Genomic DNA, 12,977 nt, shown 5'->3' on the forward strand with positions numbered 1-12,977 from the left:
TAAAGTAGGCTCTAAAACCTGCTATTTGCAGCACTTGAAAGTAAAGTAGGTGTGGGGTCTTCTAATTTGGTAGCACTTTTGTGGTTTTGTATTGCGTTGTCTTCCACTTAACCCCACGTGCCAGTGCTGAAAGATTTAAGTGTTCACTGGAGTTTTAAATAAACCCTAGACGATGTACTCCAAATCTTTTTTTCTAAGGGTGCTAGCACTGGGGGACCAACCCCTTTAGAGATATTGCATCAAGACTACTGCATAGCACATATGAACTTGCTCTCAGCATTTGTGAACCCTTTGGGAACGGTCTGGGAGACCTCCAGGTGTGGAAGAGTCCACTCAGTGTCATTCGTTCAGAGGAGCAGTAAATCCTGTAAGTGCTGGAAGACTGGTTCATGGCAGGGAGATGATGAGCTATCATCACACACAGCACCCAGTATGAGATGTTACTCACAGAGAAGCTAAAGCCTGGTGTCAAAATTTCTGTTCTTCACTAGCAAAGTAATGGTGCAATACTTTCTCTGCGTGGCAGGTTCATTTTAAAAAGATGGCTAATAACAAGAAATCATATCTGGCTTAAGCAATGAACGCTGTGGGATATATTTCCTACACAGAACTCCCCCCCCCCCCCCCCCGTACGCTTCCTCCTGACCTGCCTGGGAGTAGGGTGGCTAATGAACTGTATAATCTCTCAAAAAGTTACCACATCGTGTGGAAGAAGTTAAAAACACTAAGCTGTTGTGCAGGGTGTATTTGTGAGCCCTAAGGAGGGTGCAGAGGTGTCAGACCCTCTGGATGCTGCAGTCTCTGTCCTGACGCATTCATGTCCCGTGGCTTCTCCGTGAACCAGCGAGCCTGCAGTGCCAGTGTGCCCGCACAGGCTCTGGCACGTGCTGAGCGCACAGGAGGGTTCGCTTTCCCTGCCGGCTCTGCGCTGTGGCCGGTGGAGCTCGTTCCAGGGCATCACCACTGCCGTTACCTGGTGTGCCAACTACACCACCCTCGCTCATGCTTCACATCTTCGTTTTCCCAAGCAAGTGTACAGCTTGTCATGTGCAGCTGACAAAATGTTTTATCGATTCATTAGCCTGTTGTGTCTGCTATAAATGATATAGTTGAAGCTGAGTTCATTAGGCCTCTTTGAGCAGGTCTTTCTCCTTTTGAAAAGTTTGAGGCTTCAGTGAGAGATCAGATGGGACATAAAATGATAGCGAACTGTGCCTGAAACTCTAGATTCTTAGTGGACTTTTTTTTTATTTATCTCGAAACACATTAAAAAGCCGCCCACTGTAACGTATTCAGAAGTCAAGAAAGGTGAATCGTCTTCCATAATCTACAGAAGAACATCAACAGCCAACCAGCCGCCAAAACACTAATTTCTCCTGGGAATTCTGTAGAGTGTCAGGTGGGGATTGGTGCCAGTCACTTCTGCGGCTTCCTCTAATCCCATAGGAGAACTGGGTTGCGGGAAGTATTCCTGGAGAGGACAGAAAGGATCCTGAAATCCGAAATCTTTCAAATCAACTGACTAAAATTCCCATATCTAAGCAATCCTACCCTCATTTCAACAACAATAACAGAAAAATTCATAGCAAAGCTGAAAGCAGAACAGGGAATAGAGGGTGGAGAGCTGAAAAGGACCCTTCAAGGGTTACTGGTGTGTCAGTGGGTAAATGGCATCTCCACCAGACTGTTTGTGTGACTGAAAATTCCTGTTAGACTTACATTTGGGTTTCAAAACCTAGTTTGTAGGCATCATTTTAAATTTTTTGGAGTCACAAACATTTAATTTCAGTGATTCTTATAGAATTGGGGAACACACAATCTTGCAGGCTTTCTCCCAAGTAAACTCTACCCAAAGACCTATTGCATCAAATACATGTCACTGCTTGATTCATTTTATTGATTGTATATTGCCAAATAGTTTCCTTTGCCAAGTCTATGCTTTTGTAACATTTTACTTTTTGGCATGGGATGCTTGTGGCAGCAATCTGTGACGTCGGAAGAAGTTTAAATGTTCTCTGATGCCTCTGTAAATATTAATAGAGATTCCATCACTTCAAATTTCCTATTTCTTGAATTGCAGAAATAGTGAGTGTTTCAAGCCAGTATCCTTTAGCAAGATCTGTGTGCAGGAGCTAGTTAATGGGCGGAGTGTTTAAAACCTGCGGTATGCTATTTTGAAGTACGCTAACAGTTGTTACATCTTTGCAATGTTTTTCAGGATTGGTCTGGCAGTCTTATTGTAGCCTCTTTAGCTGGAGCTTTTGGGTCGTCCTTTCTGTACGGTTACAACCTCTCCGTGGTGAACGCTCCTGCAGTGGTAAGTGACTGACACAATGGGAATTTAATATCAGTAGAGGGCGTCCATGCCCAAATAGTCCGCGTTGTTCAGCATTCTGCTTTTATAATCCTCTTAATGTGGTAGAAGAGGTTAAATAAACTATTGTAACTTTTGTTTGCTAGAAAGGTTCTTTCCTCTGCTTATGAGGTTTTTTCAGATAAATTCAGTATCTGGCAGGAGCTTAAAGGCTGCTTTTGAGCTGAGTGTGTGCACATGGTTTTCTTTTTGTTCTCCTCAAGCCCAGACTAACACTAAATCTTCTTATATACTTTTGTGTGATAAGGTATTTTTAATGTCTATCTGACTGCTGAATACTCAGCAGCTATGCACATATTGAGCAATTTTTGTTCACAATGGTCTGTTCCAGAGAGTTGCACAACATTTCATTCCCACACTACAGGGACTATAAATAATGTCTCTGGCTTCCTCTTAAATAGAGAGCCTCCCCTTCTGCATTACATGGTGATGCTTCGTTTGGTTCTGCATGTGAAGCGTTGACCATCTGTTGGCTGCAACATGTGGAACGTATCTGAGGAACAGAGTGCTGGAAGATCAGTCTGCATTATTTGGATTTGTTCAAAATATCAGTTACTGCAAATCAAAATCTGAATGTTTTGTGATTACATTGGCCATTCAGAGAGCCTCATAATTCAATCAAGTGCAGCAGTAAGCAATTCAATGCAACTGCAAGCAATACTTTTTTTAAAAAGAAGTATTTCGTACATTTTGACACCTAACTGTTGAAATTCTATTTCAAAAAAATTCTTTCCAAAGAAAGAATCTTTCTTTTTAGCTCCTTCTTTTATTGAAATCTGTTATTAAAATGTGTGGCTAGATTTGCACCTGAACACCTTGGCCACATTAAAAATGGATACAATATTTACTCAAATAATGAAAGAAGAATTTTTTTAATTTGTTTCATATGTTGTAGTGGGTAAGCAGCGGAAGACTGGCGAGGAGACAGGAGCATGTTGACCGATCAATTGTTCCAGCTGCCGAAACACTTGGTGTGCAGAACCTATAAGGAATGGCAGGTTGCGACTCTTAAACTTGTGCCACGTAGGCAACAATCTGGACTTGTGCACTCATAAAGAGTTACTGTTTCCCTTGTTATCTGTATACCTAAAGAATTATCGCTTCCCATATTATCTGTAGCGCATGCGTCATACCCCATATTGTAACCTATTAATTTGCGCGCCACCCCCCTACCCCCTGAACCATGGGCCAATGCTCTGCAGTGCCTGGAACAGCCCAGTTGCTTCCTCGCAAGATTCCTGGGGTTCCCCTTGCACTTCAGGGATTTCAAGGTAATAAGCATCTAATTACCTTGCTCCAGAGTGGTGTCTTCTGCCTCTGCGTATTTCAAATATCAGTTACTGCTGTTAATATATGTGTATTGTATTTGATAAATTGACAACTAAGAGGATTATGAAAAGACTCACCCTGCAGGAAGTCACAATTGCATACTTGGTAGCTTCTGGGAATTTTCTTGAAGTTCTCAGTACCTTTTGAAATGATAAAACAGGGCAGACAGATTGTATGACAGTTCCTATGCATCACTTCACCCTGCAGTCATCAGGAGGTAAACGTGGCTTAGAAGGAAGTGAACTGCTGAGAGCAATGTTATTGATGGTACTGGTGATACGTGTCCTTCCTCCACAAAGTCAGTACTGTCAATATAGCCGTGAGAGCAATCTGACTTCTAAAATCTTTTTTTAATGGACTGTTCTGGTAATCAGAGCTCTCCTGTGATTTTCTGCAGGAGTAAAAGAAAGAAAGGATGATAGGAAATGCTGTTTGGCAACATGCGGGTGTTTAGATGTGAATCATGTAACAGATTACAGTGGCAATAAAAGTGCAGGTGGAGAGGTCAAAGGTTAAGCCATATCACAATTAATGCTAAATTCTGAGCATCCTGGTTAGTAGTACTTCCAGCATTGTCCATTTTTGCTTGAAGTCTTTTTTGGACTGAAACTGGTCACCATGTTGATGGCTTTGGTCATACCGTTGACAGGTATGCGTGAAGTCTGCCCTATTCTAGTGAGTTGTTGCAGTGGTTTTGTTTGAGAACTTAGTGTCTTCCTTCCTTCCATGTTAATGTCCCAAACATTAATTGGGGCTAAGGAGTAGTGTTACTGATAGATGCTACTGGGGTGGAGTATGTGGTTGTGCTGGTTCAAGAGCAGAAAATCAGGGTGGTCTCTGGTCCCTTCTTTCAGCCCCAGGATTAATCTATGCTGTCCATTTGCTTAGCACAGGCCACTTGCCTGTCCATGTCCCCTGAGCTGCAGTGACCAGGTTAAGGGAGGATCTGGGCTCTGTCCGTATCCATGGTGGGGAGAGGGGAGCTGTACCAACACTGTGCTTCCTGCAGCACAAGCAAATGATGCTTTGCTCCATCTTTTTTTCCCCTGTGTGTGGCTGTGTGTCATCAAATCAATCTGCTGCAAGATGACCCTTTGGGAATACTGATGTGATGTGATTGAGAAAATCATAAGGGGACTGATTTTAGCTGTAGATAAGCTTTTATAAATGTGCTGTCTATATTGGGAATGCAGTGTTTCCCTAAAAGTAGTAAGCTGAGTGAGTTAGAAACTTGGCAGGGCAAATAACTTGAACTAACTTGTTCTGGTCACATGCGACGTAGAGCCTGCATTAGTAGTACTGAGTATCTCTGTGTAGGATGCTGGATATCTTCTGCCCCTGGTTACTTCAGCACAGTTCCTACCAATGTCTTGAATCGTTCAGCCTTAGAGAAGGCCCTGTAGGGGCTATGAGAGGTATTTAAAAAGTGCTTGATAATGACTGTTGACTAAAACGTGGGCTGTTTCCAGGATACTGGAAGTGAACACATCAGCATTATCACTGAGCTGTGTGGGGGAAGTTCGGTTAAGACTGAAACTCCGAAGAACAGCATTTGTAAATTCTTGTGGACGTTTTCTTTCTGTGCTCAATGCTATGCCAGCTCGTCAAACAGGAGGAAAAGTCCTGTGCGGTTCTCAGTGGTGACCCTTAGTGCAAGTCATCTCATCAGGTATGAGTGTCAGTCAAACTTCCTTGCTGTTGCCAGGGAGAAATAAACTGCACGAGATCTGCATGGAGCTGCCTTGGCTCTGCCGACTGGTGCACAGTTGGGGAAAGGGATCCGTTCCCGTTCTGTCCCTTATCTTTCTGGGAGAAAGAGCAATGGCCCATCACAGGCACGCACCATGCTTGATCATATGAGAAATCCAGAATTAGCAGGTTCCGTTGGCTTGTCGGTTTTATAGACCGTGGGTCTATAAAACTGCCGAGTGTGAAGCATTATCAGAATGTATTAAACACATATGGGAACCTTTGGTAATAGGAAGACAAATGTTTTGAGTGAATGTAAGTGTGAGTGAATATCAGTTGCCTTTTTGTGAGCTGCATTTTTAAAATTCATTAAATGGGCCACTTCTCAGCAAGGTCTGTGGAACAACGATACAACAATGCGCGTTGTTCTTTGTACAGGAAGAGAAATCTCTGCTACTTATTGCCACACACTTACTGCTTTCTTCCTGCTTGAGTTTGCATTTCTACATTCCTTAAAGACTTGATTCTGGGAAAGTGATTGCAGAGATGTATTGCTGGCTGAGGCAGCTGGACAATCATCACTGTGTGTGAATGGCCCTCATAACTCAAGGTCAAGGTCATTTTTCTTCTCTAAAGACTGGTTCTTTTCTCCCTTGATGCAAGTTACTTACAGTTAGCTAAGGAAAGCTCCCTTGTGTTTCCCTCCCTCGCACTGCTACCTTAACGAACTGAGGCAGCAGAATATGAGATATTGATGAGATATTAATCGGCTACAATTCCTTGTAGGCTTTGGTTAGAGGATAAGATTTTTGAAAAAAGGTTTTTGTTTTTTAACATTATTCAGACAACTGATAGAAATCCCAAAGGATTTCACAGAATTCAGTAGACTCCAATGGCTGTGTTGGATTTATTTTGTGTTTTTCATTTTTATTTTCAAGTGCAACTCCTCAAAACCTGTATGTGTTAATAGGTTCCCATTTGTTGGTGATGGGAATCCAGACAAAGGTGATGTACAACTGCATATCAGCATGTTTAACTGTTATTCTTGAGTGTTCTAGTTTGTACTTTCTTTTCTTAAATAGTTTCAGTTATTTTATGTCTCCTTGTGAACAAAGCTATGTTGAGAGCTACTTTACAAGAAAATTAGCTATAACACGATAGGAAAATAATTTGCATACTATTTTTGGTCATTAGCATTAGCAAGAAATGCTAATAGTGTTCTAAAAATGTCTTCTCTTAGTATTCATTACCATCAGAAATGATCTTCAAATAAACAAGAAGATGTCTGAATCTAAATTTAATCTGAGTATTGGTATAAAAGAGAAGGAGGACGTATTACTTGATTTAGTGGCAGATTCATTTGGAACTTTACTGTGGAATTCTTTTAAATAGACCAAGCACCAAGTTGACTATTTTTTTTCTCTAAAAATGTGCTTCACAGAACTTTCTGACTCCAGATTTTCAAGTTATTTAAAAAAAACCCACACAACTCATATTTTGCCTGAATTAACAATTAAGAAAAAAAGCTTATTTCTTAGCTAAGGAATACAAATCTTTTGACTAATGTAACAATACTCAACAAATTCCAATCCCTCCTTCCCCCACCCCCACAAAACCCCCCAAACCGCTAAACAAAAGTACAATGAGAGAAGACATAACTGTTTCACTCTGTATATGTTTTTGTCTTTGCTCCAACCTTTTCATGTTTTTTCTGTCTGTTTGTACAGAAGCATATAAAATAGGATGGGAGAAATAAGATATCCCTGTCTTCCTTTTAATTCAGGACACAATGCCAGAAACTTGACAGAAGGAAGACAGTGTGCGGGATGTTCTACCTCCACCTTTCTTACCTGCTTTCCATGTGGAGAAGCAGTAAAATCCTCAAATCAAAGAGTTTATATATAAAAGGCTGGAATATTTAAGGTTTGAAATTCCTGGCCTAAATAGGGAAAGTATGGTGGCAGGTTTTATACTACTGACTGCTGTCCCAGGATAATTTAGTAACAATGACACAATGGAGGAAATCTGAGAAGACACTGGTGAATGGTGCCAGGATTAAACTTTTAGATACTGTAGAGCTTATCCGGGAGCAGGGATGTAAAATGGTTCAGGATGTTGCACGAGGGTGCAATAGCGACCATGAGGCACTTACAGCTCTGTAAGGAGCAGCAAGCCCCCCAAATGGCATCATAACTTTGCCTCATTTCTAAAGGGGAACTGCATAAAAATGAAGAAGCTTGACTAAAAGGAAACTAAATGGGCAATATCTTTGCAGATGATATAGACACTATGTGAAAATGTCATACTGGAGATATGACACCTTTAAATTTTAGACAGATGAAGGAACTCTGGTGTGATTAAACCTCAGGGTAAGGGAAGTTGTTAGAAGACAGAAGGCATCCTTCAAAAATTGTGGTTGTGCTCTCATGAGGAAAGTAGAAAAAGAATGTAAACTCTGACTTATTAAATGCTAAACAGTGAACTGGCCCTGGAGTTTAGGGATCAGCTTTGAGAAGGCTTAAATACTAATACTTTTGATTTCAAACAGAGGACTTGAAGATGTAGGGTCAATAGATCATGCTAAAAAAGGGTGTTCAGAAAATAAAGATGGAGCAAGAAAAGTGTATTAATGTTTTGGATTGGAAAAGTTTGGGGAAGTTCCCATGCTGGAACCCTTCTTCATGTGGGATGCATTGGAGACACTGTCAGAAGTTTCAGAAGGGATATGGAACAAAATTACTGATAATTTTAGAACAAATTGCCCAAATACCTTAGTATTTGTTCAAAACTGATAAAATAACTCAAGATACAGGCTATGTATCACAGTTCAGCTTCTTTTAAATAGCCTCAGTTGCAGAGAAATTGAAATGGAGAATGTGACTTAAAAAAATTTTTTTGAGGTAAAATTTTGGAAGATACAAGCCAATAATTAGATATTTGTACCTGAAAAACTAACAGGAACTATAGTAGAAGAGTGAGCAATTGGGGAAGAGTTGATATGACTTTTGTGACGGAGAATCGTCATGCCTCAGGAACGTATTGGACTTTCCCAAAGATTCAGGAGGCACTTGGACTTTCCAAAGACCCTGGAAGGGCTCTTATTGAGGGCTCTTAAGGAAAGGAAGCTGCCATGGGAGAAAAGCATAGGTCTTGGGGTAGCTGAAGGGTTAGAAGATGGGAAAAGCCAAGTCTTAAGTTTTAGTTTTTTAAGAGAGGCAGCTCATTTTGTAGAATGACTCGTATCTGGATCTTAGGTGTCTGACTTCATGTTTAATACACCTTTAATTACTGAAAAAGAAACTGCTTGCCTTGTTTAGGAGCCTGAACTTCATTCAAAACACAGTTTATGTAAATTTGAAGGGAAAAAACTATAACTTATTTATAAAAGTGACTTGTGATTCTTAACTTTAATGGTGTGTCAAAGCCAGCTCCTTTGGACTGATACTGTGTGTTTTTTCCCCATCAGTATCAAACCAACAGCTGTCAGCTCTTGCCCCCCTCCTCTAACAGTTATGTTTTTGGCTGTAAATTCTTTGAGGCACAAATGTTATCTTTTATTGCTTGGCTTAGGAGGGCCTTGATTTTGTATGGCAGCCAGGTGCTGCAGTATCATAAATATGACATAAGTGTAGACACAACCTCCCTTCTTCCCTCAGTTCATGAACTCCAATTGTTTCCAATTCACTCTATATTTAAACTAAAGAATTTGCTATAAAAGTACTCACTTTTAAAATCCTGTCCCTTTGAAAAATATAGACTAGTAAAAGACACTTATTTTCAAACAGATTTGAGATCTGGACTGAAATGTGGAACTGAAATATAAAATAGAAATAACTTAAGTGTATGTTGTTTTGTGGTGAGCATTATGTAGGCTTTCACTGAAAGGATTCCTACTTCTGTAACTTTTAAAGCAGCTTTAAAAATTTTCAGTCAAATTCCATGTTACATATGAATCAGAATGGAACACCAAAGTGGTAGAAATGTCAAAGATAAATTGCTTCACTGCTGGAATCAAATTCCTGGTCTCATTTTATAGCTTTTGTTTTAATGCAGTTTTCATGCGCTGGAACAGACACATTTCTTCTTGGTGCGAAGACAGAAAGTGCATTTCATCTATTATGCTCTGTTGGGATTTGGTGTTGTGGTGTAAGGCAGAAGGTTTAAGTTATTTTCCTGGATGCTTATAAATACTCTGTAACTACCTATTCCTTTAGTGAGTCCAATGTCTGTTTTATTATTGGTATATATCCACCAGTCGTTGCAGTTCTGGGATTGGAATATGACTTGGGGCGATGTCCTACCGCTGGAGGTGGGCTCTGCTGCCTTCTGCCCGTTGGGCAGCCCCGGGAGGGTGGTTTTGGCAGTCCCTTTTACATGGGGAGTGAGCCTGGCGTGGGGACGCTGAGCTTGCTGCTTCTCTTCCCAAAACTGCCTTCTATGCATGGAGCTGCTGCCTAGGAAAGTCTTAATTTCTGTGTCTTTGAACAAATATTCAAAGAAATCCTTAGTGAAAGAGTGCCCATTTTCTGTGGTAGCTCATCACCTGGAATATTTTCTGTGTGTGTTTGCACAGATTTGCTAAAGCAACAGAAGGGCAGTGAGGCAAAGTAAGGGTGAATAGATAGGGGAGATACTGAAGGATATTACTTGTGTTGCGGAAGGTGCGTGTGAAAATATACAGATGGGGATAGTCTTCATTTTAAACTCCCCCAAATACATAAACGTATGGCTTTTGGTGCTCTATCCTATAAGACAAGTCTAACTCATCTCCTCATGACAGTCATGATGCCCTCTGGCAAGTATTGGTGGCAGGTCGCTTCTTTACTTCTGGGCCACCAATTTCTGCCTGGTCCCCAATTTATTCAAGACATTTTTGCCTCTACCTGCTGCATGGCAAATTCTAACTTGCTTATCCTGCCCCAAAAAGCGTTAGTCTAGGACACTTTACTTGCCTTGGGTTAAGTGTACGTACGTGGCTGGTCAGCGGAGGATGGCTGAGGTGCAGTGACTTGTTGAGCACGAGTGACCCGATCGTGTGCCTTAGCCCATGTTCAGGCTGAAATGTTTGTTTGTGTGTACACAGGAGGGCTACCACAACTGTTGTGAATGTTGTGGTGAAAACCTAAACTGTATTGCCACTGCTTTATAGGAGTCTCTCTTTTATAAGCCTCTTCTGCATTTCTGTCTACCTGTGAGGTTTTTTTTCCACCCTGTTTTTGACTGGCTGGTGGTTAAAGGTATGTGTGCTTTGACAAGTTTGGGTCATCTGTATTGCAGTTGCATCTAGAGGTGAGGCTCAGCTTTTTGGAACAGGGGAAAGGGTGATTTTTGCAAGCAGACTACTATCTCTTGCGTTTTTTCTATCATGTTCTTAAAGAGTGATTTTTACAAGTGTTATTATGTATTCATTTTCAGTATATCAAGAAGTTTTACAATGAAACTTGGCAAAGAAGATATGGCTTCTCAGTGGAGGAAAGCACACTGACACTCCTGTGGTCTATAACCGTCTCTATTTTTGCCATCGGTGGCCTTGTGGGTGCCATTATTGTTACCCCAATTGTGAAGTTCTTTGGACGGTAAGTGTGTCAGAAAACTACTTTCTAAAGCCATTCTTTACTTGGTGTCTCTAAAGAGATTTTATGTTATTTTATTAAACAAAACCCCCCACAAAACTCTGAGGAGCTCTACTAGAATGCAAATTTAAACATTTTCAGATTATAAAAACTCATTTCTAAGAGTTCTAAATTTCCAAGGCTAAAATTAGTACTCTGACCTCAGTATGCAGCAGAAGCCATTTGTTCTGTATTGATGGTGGGTTGAGATAACAAAGAAGTTGAATAATCAAGAGTGCAGAAGGAAAATACCATAAAATAAACAAGATTTCATAAAGGATTGGCAGATTTTTGTTCCATCAGTCTGCTGAGTTTCTCACCTTACACAAATAAAGCTATCAACATATCTCATTTTCTTCTCAACAGCATTTGTTGTCTTTTGGTAATAAAAACTGTGGATTTTTTTTTCTTCCTTGTGTCAACTTAAAATATAGTTTGAAGAAGCAGACTAGGGTGAAATTCTTGTTTCTTGCTTCCACATTCCTAGTGTCTCCTTCCCTGCTCAATGCAATGCTGTATTTGACTAATGGTAAATCTCAGCTGTAGAAAATCCTGGTATTTTAGGAATGCCTCTGTGAGTGTGTGTTTGCATTTCCCCAGTAGGTAGCAACTAGGTGTTTTTCCATCAAATTTGTGTTTTGTACAATTTTCCAAAGAGAATTTTGCATGCAGTTTGTAATTTCCCTATGCTTAGCAGGGGCTTAAAAAAAAGCCACTGTAACATTCGCCTTAACTGCCCATTGCACATTTGGATTTTATTTAATTGTAAGTTCTTTATTAGTTGATAATTTCTGTTCAATTAAATCACTGAGTAGGGTCATCACAGAGGCTCAAATATGTAGGCATCCACCTCCGCTGTTCTTACCTGTGTTCTACATTTTGACTTTTCCCATCACTTACTTTACATTGTGCTCTCCTAAGTCTAATTGTCATCTCCCTCGAATCCTCTGTTCAGATTTTTTTTTTCCCCCTTCATTGTCCCCAGATTTTCCCCAACTCATCCACATCCTGGTTTTCACCTCAAACAGTGTGGTTCCAGGTTCTTCCATTTCATGCTTACAGCAAATCTTTATTCCCTGCTCTGTAAATCTGTTATTAACTCTTCATTAATTTATTCTGTCCCATCAATTCACCACTTGATTTTCAATTCTTAAATATTTTTCATAGTCACTTCTTTTTCAGGCTTGCAGCTTCTTCTGCCAGTTCATCAATTTGACTCATACTGATTAATTCCTGAAAGTGTCACTGAATGGGCTGTGCTTCATTTAAAAAGCAAAGTAAAAAATGAGTTCATAGAAGATTTGAATTTTTGGTGAAGAGTGGAATGGCTTTGTGTGCAAGTTTGTTAAAGTGGTGGCTGATATCAGTTGGATGAATACCACTTTGATGGGTGCAGATCATATTTCCAAGGCAGGGTTTTAAAGCTTGGTGACTCTGTCCCTGTTTATTGTGTTTATCCCTGTGAAATCATGAAAATAGCTCTCTTACAGATACAGTGTAAGAGTATTTGATTAGAGGTTGGAAGGGATTGCACCTCTTGCAGACAGACACGGGGTAAAGGCTGCTCATCAAAGTGTGATTCTCAAGTTTGCTGTTCACATTGCAGTGTGTTTGTCTGGTCTGGGAAACCAGACTGACACATCAGTACAGTAATTGAAGAGCGCATTAAGAAGTGTTGATAGAACAGTAAAATACTTGTACTGTAGAACGGTTCAAGTGCCGGCTGAGAGTTGTAGGTATGTGCTCCACTTACACTGACATGGAATAATGAACGAAAGGGCATCAAAAGCGTTAGTCAGAAATAATGTATGACTTTGCAAAGAGCACTCTCATATTGCTGTAAGATCAATAACATAATTTTCAAAAATGATATGCATTACCAAATTCTTAGGTCCTATTTATTTCCAGAGAGGTTCAGGGTAAAATTTTCAAAGAGAACCTTTATTCACATAAGTAGAAGTCCCATTTTCAAA

General features: G+C 40.3%; 1 protein-coding gene across 1 annotated transcript in view; it reads left to right on the forward strand.

Moving 5' to 3' along the window:
- The window catches only part of SLC2A9 (solute carrier family 2 member 9), a 108,805-nt gene that overhangs the window by 1,680 nt on the left and 94,148 nt on the right, over window positions 1–12,977 (forward strand). The window contains exons 2-3 of the mRNA XM_067297253.1: window positions 2,219–2,317; window positions 10,808–10,968. Of these exons, the coding sequence (XP_067153354.1) occupies window positions 2,219–2,317; window positions 10,808–10,968 (260 nt within the window). The remainder of the gene's footprint in view (window positions 1–2,218; window positions 2,318–10,807; window positions 10,969–12,977) is intronic.

The sequence above is a fragment of the Apteryx mantelli genome, chromosome 5 (genome assembly GCF_036417845.1).
Source record: "Apteryx mantelli isolate bAptMan1 chromosome 5, bAptMan1.hap1, whole genome shotgun sequence".
In the NCBI taxonomy this organism is placed as follows: Eukaryota; Metazoa; Chordata; class Aves; order Apterygiformes; family Apterygidae; genus Apteryx; species Apteryx mantelli.